The following is a 13,675-nucleotide window of genomic DNA, read 5'->3' on the forward strand; positions in this document are numbered from 1 at the left end:
GCAACCGCGCAACTACACCCAAGTTCATCCTTAAACTACACCCCGAATACATTTAGCCAATCGTAGTTTGCGTGTCCAGCAGTTAACCAATAACAAGGCGGAAAGGCGGGTCCATTAAGCTGTTGCTAGGGTATGTCCCAGGAAACTCGTTTTCGGTCGAACCAATGAATTCACGATACGCCTAGTCTGCCTGTTAATTGGTCGAAATGTGTTCAGTAAGCCGTCCCGCGGAACATTTTTACTGGATAACGATACTGTCACTCCCATGGCCGAGTTTCTGTTATAGCTGCTGTTGATGGTGTGGATTGGAGTCACTGGACTCAGAAGTGTATATAGCTGCAGGTATAGCTCGGACAGAATTTATCTTTTTAAATTCGGCATCCTTTATGACGTTGTGAATTTATATAAATAGATTTTTTCTATTTTTTTTACAACAAGACAGCAACGCCATGGAACTTAATTCTCTTCTAATTCTGCTGGAGGCTGCAGAGTATTTGGAAAGGAAAGACAGAGGTATTTTTCAAGATAAAATGACAGATTGACAACGATTACTGGATTGTGAAAATAATCATTGGGTTTTGATATATTATGTTGACTGGCAGATTCACGGTCAGACAGACGGTATGTGAAGTTTTAACGTTACTCCTGCCACAGTGCAGGTATGATGTCACTTTGTGGACAATAGCACAGACGGTGTGTGTAAAGTGGACTATTTTAGTCTGTGCCATTAAAAAATAATTCAGGCATGCATTACTTGGATGTTATAACTCGATTATAACCAGTTTTTTTTTTTTTTTTTTGTATTTTCTCTCATGCAAACGATGACTTGTATACTTGAATAGACAAACAACAAAGAAAAGTGACATTGAAAACAGTGCGATGATGGCAGATGGTGGCTATCCCGTCTCCTTTAGTACTGTCATGTAGCCTCTTTAACAATGTTCCTATCTGTTTTGTGTTAACAGAGGCAGAACATGGCTACGCGTCTGTTTTACCGTACAGTAGCGACTATTCCCGAAAGAAAACGAAAGCCTCGCCAATTTCCAGAAAAACACAGAACAATAGGTAAGTTTTCATATTCCCGCTGCTTCTATTTGTGTCTGTTGACGTGCCAGTTAAGTAGCAGTTTACACACATAAGGAGAGGAGCTGCTCTTTAAATGCTCTCTGCCATTCCTTGCAGCCTGGGTTGGGCTCTCTCTGTTTTGGTCTGTCCAATAAACACTGCCACGCGTACACTGTCAACTCCGCTGCTCCCTCTTCTGCACCGTCTCTCCGTTTCACACACGCACAGACGCACGCACGCAGGTCCTTTCTCATTCTTCCCGTCTTATTCTCTCCCTTACACACTGAAACACACCACGCATATCTCAAAATGTTTTTTTAACGTCTGTCATTGTGAAAGACAACACACCCATCTTCCTCGCACTTCCTTTGCTGTCAGTCTCTCAGGCGCTTGGTTTTTAACTCCGCCTACATGTGGTGTGTGTATGTTTGTGTGTGTATATGCGTTTAACGCATGTGTCACGTGGAAGTAAATATCCTTGGGGCTTAAAAGATGCATTTTTTCTATGTCAAACACACATAGTTCATCGAGGTTAAACTGTAGCCTCTGAAACTAACTGGAACATGTTTACTAGTGCAGCACTGAATACAAAAAAAAGGTCCCTTGTTGACTGCAGTTAGTCATCTAGTAAATACAAGTTTGACGACATCACTTTCAGATGTTGTAGTTATTTCTGTTAACGTTCTGTGAGCATGGATGTAAGATAGGTTTCTCCTACGGTGTAACACGGTACTATATTAAATCAACCTTAAGTCATTTCCAAAAGGTCACATGAAGTGTACGGTGTTGTTTTCACCAGCAGGTTCTCTCCCTCTCCCTCCCTCTCTGCTCCTGTCGGTTTTGTCCATTTACAAACAGGAGGTTTCAAAGTGTAAAATCATGCCTTTTAATTGAGGAACAGAAAATTAAATGATGCAAAAATATTGAGGTCAAGAAGCTAACAATGTTAGCTTAGCTCAGGCAAGGGAATTGTTTAATCTGACCACAATTTTAAATATACCTTAGGGTGAATACATATCTGTAAACTTTTCATATTGCTTGTTTTATTTAAACATATATGTCTAATGTACTGGTGTACAGTTTAACAGGAAACATAGTCAGCCAATCAAGTGTACATGTTAGTCATATTGTCACGAACATAATCATCATGTTTAGTTAGTTTTGACATATGTAGAACAATAGTTTTGTACTACCAAACCTAATGCATGGAAAAGGTTTTCAGGAAGCATGCTTACATAAAAATCACAACACTTGAAACGGTGTAATTAACTCTCCTTTCATGTGGTTCCTGTGTCATGTTAAAGTACTCTTCCTTTAGGGGCTTTTTGGTCGTTTCGTCTAGCACACAGTCTTTAACAGTCACAGACACAAAGTTCATGAAGGTTATACTGTCATCTCTGACACCAGCTATGGTTTCAAGGCTCGACTTGAGCCTCCCCTCACCCTAGACATCATATTGGTTAAAGAAATGTGTTTATGTGTAATTTAAAGTCCATACTCAAACTGAAAGTATGACTGCGGGGGCATGGTTTGTTTAAGAAGGTAAGAGAAAAATGATTGTCATGTAAGAGCACTACATCCGCTGGTTAATATTTAAACATTACTGTATTCATTGGATCATATTGTGCTCATCTGAGTTTGTTTGTTTAATAGACTGCATTCAAACTGAGGTCAAAAACCCAAATAAAAAAGTTGAGTTTTGCTGGCATTAAGAGGAAGTTTTTTTGTTAGAGTTTTGCTGGCATTGAGAGGAAGTTTAATCTTTAATCTAACAAAGGGAAAAGGCAGTGGCTCACTGTTTGGCCATTGTTTGGCTTTTATTGTGCAAGTTCTTTCTATAATTTTCTATTGATTAATTGACCTGTTGTGTCAGTGTCAGCCTTTGCTGAGCTGGTGGACACATTGAAAATTGACCTTCACTCTGTTAATCCCCCATAAAGAAGCAACTGGCTGATTGGGATCTACCACTTTAGCTTAGCATAATTCCCTATAACACTAACAAATGGCTATTGAGTTCAAAGAAACATACAGTAATGGGTTATTTTAGCTAAAGGAGAACATCACCCTCTTTCATCATCCTCACTGTAGACAGAACATGTTAACCATAAAAAACTTTCTTTCTAAATATCTTCACATATGCTGATAGAATCATTGAAGTAATAAGTGTGTGTAGGTGAAGGGCGTGGGTGTGGTGACTAAGAAAAGGCACCCACACACTGTGACAAACACAGGGCTTCTCGCACCAGACCTGCGTTTTACATCTTTCTTTTCTCTTGTGACTGCCAGAAAAAAATCCTGCAATGCTTTGATATTCTCCTGCAGCTTTTAAACAACAATTGGATGCTTGAGGGGGCTGTGAAGTAAAGAAAAAAAAAAGCACAAAAACATATTTTCATCTAAACACAGGCCATTTGTGTCGAGAAGCAAGGCTGCATTCTCAATCAAAACAAAAATGTTTTGTAATAGCACGTTCTTCAGTGCATATTAAACACAATGGGTCGTGTTTCTACTACTATGTGCGGACAGAAGAGACCCTGCCTGAGCTAACATGTGTACTTCTAGACTGCTGTGAAATAAACAGTAAAACAGTCCTTAAAAATAATATGTTTTTCTGCTTTATCTCACTGTAGTGTTTGAGGGTGAATAAGATGGTGTTTTTCTCCTAAAATCTTTAGTTCCTGTATCGAAATGCCTAGACTGCGGTCCTACACCTGTCATACCATTTTTGTATAACATGCTAAAGTTTCTGTCTACATTCTTTCTAGCCACACCTCGTTTCTTTGGCTAGAATAGTTCCCCAGTGCTTTATTTGAATGTGTTTTATCAAGATGCCACATTAACTCAGCTGCATGGTTGTCCTCTGTGCCCTTTGGGTGCAGATGTCTGGGTCTCCTCGGGCACAGCTGTGAGAACTGTTCCTTTGGGTGCTCAGGGGCACTCCAACAGTGGAAAAAAAAGTCTGAAAGGGCTTGTTGTCAGTCTGGGCCTTTGTTGTTGCTGTTTTTTGTTTTTACTGCTGTGGTATCCATGACAGTTTTGTGAACACAGGGCCTGTTTCAGATGGACTGTGGTGCCCTCCCTGCTCACGGCACATCATGATGAGAGATATTCTCCTTCGAATAGCCCACACACAGAGGAATTCTGTAGTGTCTAGGCCTCCAGACGTCTGGCTGTGTTTTTTAAGCTACATAATGTCCACGCTACACTTCAGTCGGCATGTAGCTGTAGCAGCAGCAGCAGTGCGTGCAAAGTGGTGTGCGTGCGTGCAATGCTGGCACGGAGGATTGTGTTGTGCTGTGTCACACATACTGTTGTCTGTCCCTCTGTCTCTGTCTCACTCTTTGCTCTTGACCTGTGCTACACACTCTGACAAATGTCACGCAGACAGAGGAAAGACATTTCTAACAGGAAGCTACATTTGTGCTAGCTGGCTATTAGAAATGCAAACAAAAATTTATTTCACAAGTGCTTTATACATCTCAATGTTTTATGCTTTTCAAATAAAAATTAACTTCATTTAAGAAGATTTCATTGTTTTACTCCACACACAACAATTACACAGTTGTAATTGTGACAGTGACAAACAGAAGTCAATTATGGTCATTTGTGCAGCACTGCCAATTATGGTAATGTTGGTTTCCTTGAGATTATTCTTTTAAAGTTTTCAAGTAGGCTGTAGATAACCACCATGTTGGAAGACACATTTATAACAAAAGGCCAGTTTTTCTGCTGACATATTTATGTGTCCTTTTAAATTTTTTTAGCCTCTTATTTTTTTGTTTTGTCTTTTTGCTCTTTCAGGTCGTCGCACAACGAGCTGGAGAAACACAGGTAAGGTGACCCCCTCAGAATGACCACATCTCCCATATTTATCTTATTGACCATTGATTGCCTGCAGCATGCAGCTTAACATGAGCTGTTAAATTCCAAACAAAGGATTCATCTTTAAATGGATAGTGACTTGATCACAGAGCATTATGGCGTGGATGAGGTCTATCTCTTTACATCGTTGAAACTCATTATCTTGTAAGGAAGGGGAATCTTTTCAGTGATGATGCTACTCAGACTAATGCTCTGAGTAATGGCCGGGTAAATGTGGGCCTAGTCTATCATTTTGTCAAATATGTGTACAGTATGTGTTGTTCAAGGGGAAGTGATTAACACCAGTCCAGATGGGTCACATGCAACAAATGCAACATTTCGCTGAGGGTTTTAAAAGCAGTAGTCAAACGTTTCGCAGATTTACTGTTCATCGTTTGCATCAGAGTTACTGCTGACTGGCTGACTTAGTCATTACACACTTCTTACCAGAGAATTCAGGAAACAGCTGATGTGACAATGAGCACGAGGGCAGATCCTTAGATGGGTGTGTTTGGCTGCATGTGTAACACACTGTCAGCCACAGTGAGGGATCGGTTTGTTGGTCACATGTTTGTCGGAGTGAATGCTGGATGTATGAGGCAGACGGGGGAACAAGTACAGACATATTCCTCCGTGACCCAAGACACAGCAGAGGCCGAGCAAATTACACTGCAGGTGTTGAGACACACAAGTTGCCTCATGTCCAATTATGGGTTGTTGTTAGTTACCAGTAAAGTGACGTCCATTCAGAACGTTAACATAGGTGCGACGTTTCATAATCAGTTTACTCACTTCCTTCCTATTCCAGTCCCCACCAGTTACTGGGAAGTCCTATGTTACAGGTAGTGTCTGTTTATCCATAGGGCTTCATAGAGTTCAGTTCACAAACATATACAAGGTAATAGGACCAGTGTAAAGAACTGCAGCAAGAAAATCTCTGCTTGTACCCTTTCTTTTTTTTTACAACGTGTCTCCATTTTATGGAAATTTCCCACCTACTTATTTATAATGACAGGTTGTGCTGTGACAAGGTATCACTGTGATCTTTGCAACACAAAGCGCACTGATTCAATCCCTGTCTGGGCTTGTGGCCTTAAATTACATCCTCATTACTCCAGCATACAGGTGTGCACAAACAGGGTGAAACAGGGTCTTCAGGCTCCAGCACAACTGCTGCGTGTGTAAATCCACGGAATGTGTTGTTCCTTGGTCCATCACAAATTTACTCACAACCAAATCTCCTTTTTTTTCTAAAATGGGCTCAACGACGCAGTTTTATGTGTGACAACATTTTTCATATTTTAAATATTTGTGGTGTTGCGTTTATTCTGACTGCTGACAAAAACACATGTTCCCCTTCAAAACAAAATGAAGTAAATGGTAAAAAAAAAAAAAAATTCAAATCTGATTTCTGGGTATCGAAAGAAACCAAAACCATATCTGAAATTCTCATTGTCTGAAGGTGATCTCTGTCTGTCTGTCTGTCTGCTGATTCATGGGAAAACCATAAGTCACCAGCTGTCCAGTTCAACCAGTTTATTGACAATGTGACTACGTAGTTTGTAGACACTGTTCAAAGGTCTTTCCAGCTGTTTCAAGTATTTTTCTTTGAGGTCCATGTCTCTCACGCCCTCAGCCACCACTCCAGGGAGGAGCTGCTGTTTGAACCACTGACTCAGTGTCTTTGTTTGGTCACATGTCAGTGTGTTAGTCCTAACAAACACTCATCTTTCTATTGTATGTACACAAGGTAGCCAGGGCGACTGGTGGCTGCTAAAAATCTCGCTGAAGTCGAAACAAATTGGTTAAAACTGTGGTCAGCTGAATTACATCAGTGAGAACTTTAAAAAATGTCTGCTGAACAATTTGAATCAAAAGACATATGAATTGGTTAAAACTGTGGTCAGCTGAACAATTTGAATCAAAAGACATACATATGTCAGCCACAGTTATTCAGTTTTAGTGGGCGGTGATAGAGGGAGTGATATGTAAGTACAAAAACATAGACATCCATAGATCTTAGCCCTCTAGAGCAGTTGTCCAAACACCTGTAGACTGCAGTCCACAGACCAGTACCATTGTCACTGGGCCGCAACAAAATAATTACAATTTTTATCTTTTCAGACTGATACTCACAGAATAAAGTCTAAAAGATTACTGCTCTACTGGTCAGACTACTGGTCAGACTACTGGTCTGGTTAAGGTTATTTTTCACCTAACCCAGAAGGAGAGAGAAAAAAATGTAACTGTCCAATAAAACCCCTAAAGGTGACTTTGTGGGTTTCTTATATACAGTGTCAACACTTCCAGTAAATTTACATTGTTTCTCTTTTAAATGCTGAGAGGAAATGACTGGCACATGCACTTCTCTTGGAAACATGACAGATAACGTATTACAGGAAAAATTGCAAAATAAGTGAAGCCATATAAAAGAAAACCACGTTTTGTTGTGTTGGTGCATCTAGTTTATCAGCAGCTGATTGGAAATCTCCAACGAGACAGCGTGAGGTTCAGAGTTTATTTCAGAGCAAATACAGATCGATTGGAGCTAAAGTTCTGCTCTGAATATGTGAAGACAGGACATTTTACGTGACGTTCGTTCTGGTGGAGTTCTCCAGGCAACTTTGCAGGGTCAAACATGTCGGGGTTTCATTAATTGATTTAATTCAAGCTTGTAATTTTTCAATTTCCGAGGAATAAGCAGACTCAGAATGTAAAAGTTTGTTGTGCAGAGAATTGACTTTGTAATTTATTCGCATGTAAAAATCAAATCACAAGTGATCACTTGGGACACATCTGGAGACAATTGAGATGTGGTGTATTTCAGGACAGTCTGCGTGGAATCGGATAACCTGAGACATAAATTAATGCCAGGCATGAACAGACTCTCAGTCTCAGTGCTGGCTTACTGCCAGCTTGATCCCTCAGGGTTGTGTCCTCGTACAACCTGCCTATCTGCTGGGTGGCTGCACAGACCGTCATTATGGTATATATATAAACTGTGTGTGAATATATATATATATATACTCATTTAAATGATGATTTAAATTATATATATATATATACACACACAGTATATTGCTATTGTGCAGTTGGTCTCTGGTGGCATTGCTTCCTTCCTATTCCTGTCATAAAGCTAAAGTTCAAGGCAAGTATGACGACACGACAATGCCACAAGTTTCCTTTTCTTGCTAATTTCAACAGAGTACAGACGTTTCGTTTCACACGTATGATTTTGTTTACTGGAAACAGGAGTCGAGTGGCGTGGAGCTCGGCAACTGGTGTGTTCGCAGTGCTTACGTTGGTTAAGACAAGGGTTTAACAGCTCTATTTTTATCTCTGCCGTGCCACTCAGATGCCTTCAGTTTTGTTTTTGAGATCACTCAGCATTTCCTTACATCAACAAGCAGTTTCCATTAACTGTCTAGTGCAACAGTGAAGTTTACCCTACTGCCAAATAACTGCACAAGAACTTTGGAGCTTAGCTCCCACTGTGTAGAACTCATTGTCAGAGTTTTATGGCTTGTGCCCTCTCCTATTTGAATTTTGTTTATGGCCTCGTCCTCTGCAGTGTTCATTTTTTTACAGCCTGTTTCGATTTAGTCTAAGTCTAATCTTTTCACTAAATTTATAACTTGCTCTTAGGCTCGATTTTGTTTTATTTTTATTCGACCGTGTCATAATTCTTTAGTTGAGTCATTTAAATGAGTCTGTTTTTCTCTTGTCTTTTTCCTCTGGCCTTGTTTTCACTCCTCTTACTTTGTAACCCTCCCTCCTTGTCTAAATGTGACTGAGTCAGCAGAAACCTGAAGCAGGGAGGAGGAGAAAGGTCCTCTTGTGCTCCTGTCTACATACTTTATTTAGTATCTTTTAGGTGTACTTTGGCTCCAGTGGTATGGATGTGTGTGTTTCAGTGTAGACGTGCAGCCATAACCCATGCACAGCATTTGTAGTATTGAATTGTATATGTATATGTATTGAAGTTAAGGTCACACGAGGTTTTCATTCTTTGTTCAGACTTGTATTTACCCATCTAACAGCGGCCTTGTAACCAGAGACATAATGTGAGATGTAGTATTAATGAGATGACTTATTTCACCACCTCCACGAACGTCACCTATAGTTATTCAAATTGATTTATAGCTATCAGCCAAGGAAGGGAACCTTTCCAAGGTGTCCTATAGACCATTGAAATTTTATGTATTAACTCGTCTTTCACGTTTAACAGGTTAAATTTACAACATTTTAAAATCCTGTGTAATTACCTAGTATTGATCCTGTCTCTGTGCACCTGGAGTTTGAACTTCCATTTATAAAAGTGTGTAACAGTTGACATTGAACAGTTAGGACCTAATGTGAGTAAACCACAGGTTAAACTGCAGGACATTAACTCCAGCGTAGTGCTTTAGCCTTTAGCTAATACACAGTATATATATACGGTTTTGCTGATAGCAGGATAATGTGACGGCCCACCTGGGTCTGAATGTTATACACCACTGAGTTGAAAAAAGTGGTATATTTTTAGATGGACGAATGTTCTGAATGTTATACATCTAGCTAGCTGAGTCGAACTGAGTTCAACTTTTAAAAAGCCCTGTGTACAGGGAATCCAGCTGGAGGTCAGGAGCAGAGGTCACACGAAGTTTCTCCACCTCGGGGTCACTGACACTGACCCTGTGGTCTAAAGCTGTAGCCACTGCACTAAAACTACTCATGAACATTTGGATAAGGTCTGTACACGGTCTTCTTGGGGATTTTCCTGCATTAGTACAGTCTAAGAGACATCCGAGCATGTGAACATACTCTATAATTTTGGTGAGAACATTTTTCATTCCACTTGGGTGTCGCTCCTTGAGGCTACGCCATGTTTCTGTGTCGTTAAACCTGGTTCACTGCTGCAGAGCAGCTGATGTTCGTAAAGACGTTGCCGTAGAAAGCACTCAAAAAAGGTGTTTGAGAAAATACAGGTTTAAAAGTAAAAAAAAAGAAAAAAAGAGAGAGAGAGAGCAGGGCTGGAAGAAGGGACTAGTGGCTGAACTATTTGTTGGTCTGGTTTAAAACACCATATGTGCCTGAGGTGCAGGAGCAGGAGGGGGAGAGAGAGGTGAGGACTGAGAGGCAGCGTACCAACGGACTGCTCTGTATGTAGAGCAGGCATGCTGAAATTCAGGTCAGCAGAGTGAACACATTCCCTGGAATCTAGAGTTAGGTAAGAAATTCAGTTGGACAATGAGTGTTTTTAATACTGCCATTAGACGGCCCTGCATCCAGAGAGGATCACAAATACACAGGACACACAAGAGTGGTGTAAATGACAGCTTCAGTTTTATACCTGGTGTGGCCGTATTATCATTCTCTGTCTGTGCTCCTCCTGCATCCACCATTAAAGCTGAAAAACTCATTCTTATTCCAATGTTAATAATTGACGAGAGTTCATTATAAACCCAGAGCTCCTCGTCTTAAGGGAATGTGTTATTGAGCCTAATAAACTTGTCTGTACTAGTCTGTCCACAGTAGCCGCAGAGGAACCGTACCGTACTTAATGACTTGGTCTGTCATTTGACATGGAATAACATGGGACTCGTGAGTTTCTGTCCTTGTTTTCACCTCACACACTCTCAGATTTGACTGGCAGTTGACATGATTCTCTGTTTACGTCAGTGTGGCGAGCTCTGCCAAGGAAGGGATTTTGTTAAGATCTAAATTCTCACAGGGCATGTTTCATTACTTGAAAAAAAAAGTCTTAATTCCCTCACATTACACGCTGGTGTAAATTCCTCTTTGTCGTCAGGGAAAACTATTTCGATGAGTTTACAGTTTACAACACACAGCCTAATTCTGACGTTTCCTGTTGTTTAATCACAAGTTAGGGCTAATTCTTCTACTAGTGGAACTTGGTCCCGCCCCTCAGTGATCCAGTTTCTGTTTGCGTGTGAATACAGAATCATTTGAGAGTGTGCTCCATGTTTCTGCTGTGTACAAAACACATGTTTGTAGGAGACTTCTCCGTGTGTCGCTACGCCAGGGGTTGGGTGTGGTCCCCGCAGTGACAGAAAACAAACAGCTTGTCCCAGACGACTGACATTTCTTTACACCGAGATAAAAGGCTTCGGTGTTTCCCTGCGTGTCTGTGTGTGTGTCTCGTGTATCGAGCTGGCGTGGGCAGCGTGGCAAACCACTCCGCCAGTTTCACATGACCTGCTGAAATGTTAATGTCTTGGTTTTCAGAGACAGCACATCTGATCTGGGTAAATGTAAACATGTTCAGGGCAGGGGCACGGAGGTGACAGAGAGACTGATGAAGTCGGCCGCTGAAAGGCCCAGTGTGCATGTGTGTTGTGTTTGTCAGCTGGTTCCAGCGTAGGACCCCTCGCCGCCCCACTTCTCCCTCCATCTGTGGAATTACTCCCCAGAAACCTGCCTGCCAGATGTGGAGCAGCAGCACCAGAGCCCACCACCCCAACATGGTGATCGACAGTCACGCAACATAACCCCCCCCCACTCTGTCACTTTTACACACAGAGCTGTGAGGTAAACATGGGGGTGGGGGAGGGGCTGCAGAATAAATGATCTAATATTAAAAAATATCCCGGACCAATGTTTTTAAAATTATTTCTTTGGTTAGGTCTGTTTTAAGATGGATTTTACAACAGGTTTAATTTGACTTTTTACTTTTTTTGACTTTATTTTTTTTTTGATTAAGGGGGAAAATGACTAATGAACAAAAACAAAACAAAACAAAACTTTAAAATAAATAAAAGTTGAGTTTGGCTGTTGTGCCTACTGGTGACCCTGAACTTTAGTTCTGCAGGTTTGGCTTCGTGCCACAGCAGCCATTCTGTTCTGTCCTGCTCATAAGGTTCAGGAATGCACTGTGCTGCAGCAGGCTCATTAAGGACGTGCAGCAAGTGACTGTCTGTTGTTTGCACTGGCTAAACTCCTCAGACTCTGCAGGACTTGTTATGTTCGGTTCCAGCTAAACAGCGCAGGACACAGCGACGTGACCCGGACACGTTGACACGAGAAGTTAGGTTTCAAGTTCTCCGCCGTGAATCTGCAGGACGTACACGCGCTCCTATAAATACACACTCTTCGTTTGTGATTTGTGCTGCCAGAAAGGCCCGGTTTGCACCCTGTGACCTTGGAGCTAAGTCAGCGGTTTAAATGGCTTATTCCAGTTGCAGCAGCTTTCTGAGCAAAAGTTCCTTTTATTCTGCTGCACTGTCTCAGCTTTGTTTTGGCACTACGCCTGATGGAGAGGGAAGAGGTGGGGGCTGGGGGAGGCAAGGCCAGAGATCAGGCACATATCATCCCGTGGTCCTCTGCACGTGAGAGCAGTCAGGTGGTTGGGTTTCCTGCATGCACGGCTCCAGAGCATATTTGGTCTCATCACCTTCTGTGATAGAGAAAAACAAATTGCCAGTTCAGAATTGCAACTGAAACAGAAAGTCACTGTTAGATTTTATTTTCCAGAGTCTGACATGGTTAACAATTCAAACAAATGTATTCATTCAGTTATTTTCTGACACTGATTTGACTTAAAGTCAATGGACGTTTGGAACCAATTCCAACAGTCAAGGGTTTAAGGCAGACTACATCCTGGACAGTTGGCCATTCCATTACTGGACCACACAAATAAATAACTAGTTATTAGTTATTCACACTCACTGTCCTATCATTTTAATTCTGAAAGTTTTTGTTCTGTGGGAGAGTTCCAGTTTAGTAGGTTAATCAAACTTCAATGTAATCAATATATCAAAGAGCATATGGCTTAATTTACTTATTTATTTAATTTAGTTCTGGAGGCAGTTAACATTTTTTTTTTTTGCTGAGAAATTTAAAACCCCTGTATGTCGAAAATATTGTGTGAAATCAAACGTGACCAAGACCAAACCAAGAGCAGTTGAGAAATTCCACGTGATTTCACGTGCAGCCACACAAACTGCCAGCTCGGTGCTATGACCCAGCACTCTGCTCAGCGGGTGGGGGAATTTGATTAGGACTGTGGGGTCAGACCTCGTTAAAGGACAGGAAATGTGACTGGGAGGGTCCTCCGTCTAAATCAGCTGTGCACTCTGGAAGAAAGAAAAACGTGAGTACGTCTCGTGGGAGGGAAACACATGGTGCCGTGAGGACTCTGTGTCAGGGACACGTCGCCAGGTTTGACCAGATCTGGTCTCACTGATACTTTTTGAAATCGTAAAGCTGAAAGTGATGGTGAACGTGCACCGGTGCACATTCCTGCCTGCTCTGTGACAGGTCAAATGTGTGGCGAGCGTACAGGTGGGGCTCTGGATGAATAAGAATGAAGAGAGTCGGGGTTTTCTTAGGTGGGTCGGGGTCTGCGGAATATTGCGGGCAACGCCTTGTTTTTGTTTTTCATTACAAGAGAGAGGAAAGGAGAGGGAGGGGGAGGAGGAGGGGGAGAAAATGGTGGCGCGGTGGCTCAAGTTACTTGTTGGATCTGGTGAATGGAGCACTGCCTTGTGCAGCTGAGCACACTGCACTCAAAGAGCCCTTTTTAAAATCAAGAGAAAGTCATCCTCCCTCTCGGACCCCCACTCCCTTCCAAAATACACCACTGCCCCCACTTGTGCTACAGACCCCTAGCTCCTTCCTGTCTGTTTCCCCTGGTCGGACTCCAAGTGCTTCATGTGTATCAACTTGGGCAGGTCGGAGGTGGACCCCCGCCCTTGTCCTGAGAAGACACTTGTTTTCCAGTGGGATCTGGGTGTGTTGATGTTGGCAG

General features: G+C 41.8%; 1 protein-coding gene across 4 annotated transcripts in view; it reads left to right on the top strand.

The window, feature by feature from the left end:
- Positions 1-254: 254 nt before the first annotated feature.
- mxd4 (MAX dimerization protein 4) overlaps positions 255-13,675 on the top strand; it is a 37,859-nt gene continuing 24,438 nt past the window's right edge. The window contains exons 1-4 of one of the 4 annotated variants that reach the window (XM_017035232.2): positions 255-342; positions 439-513; positions 966-1,065; positions 4,867-4,896. In XM_017035232.2, the coding sequence (XP_016890721.1) occupies positions 450-513; positions 966-1,065; positions 4,867-4,896 (194 nt within the window). In that variant the 5' untranslated portion in view covers positions 255-342; positions 439-449. Of the gene's footprint in view, positions 514-965; positions 1,066-4,866; positions 4,897-13,675 lie in introns of all 4 variants that reach the window. The other 3 variants (XM_025058246.1, XM_017035231.2, XM_017035233.2) reach the window with 3 other exon arrangements.

Source organism: Cynoglossus semilaevis, chromosome 9 (assembly GCF_000523025.1).
Source record: "Cynoglossus semilaevis isolate Cse_v1.0 chromosome 9, Cse_v1.0, whole genome shotgun sequence".
Lineage (NCBI taxonomy): Eukaryota > Metazoa > Chordata > Actinopteri > Pleuronectiformes > Cynoglossidae > Cynoglossus > Cynoglossus semilaevis.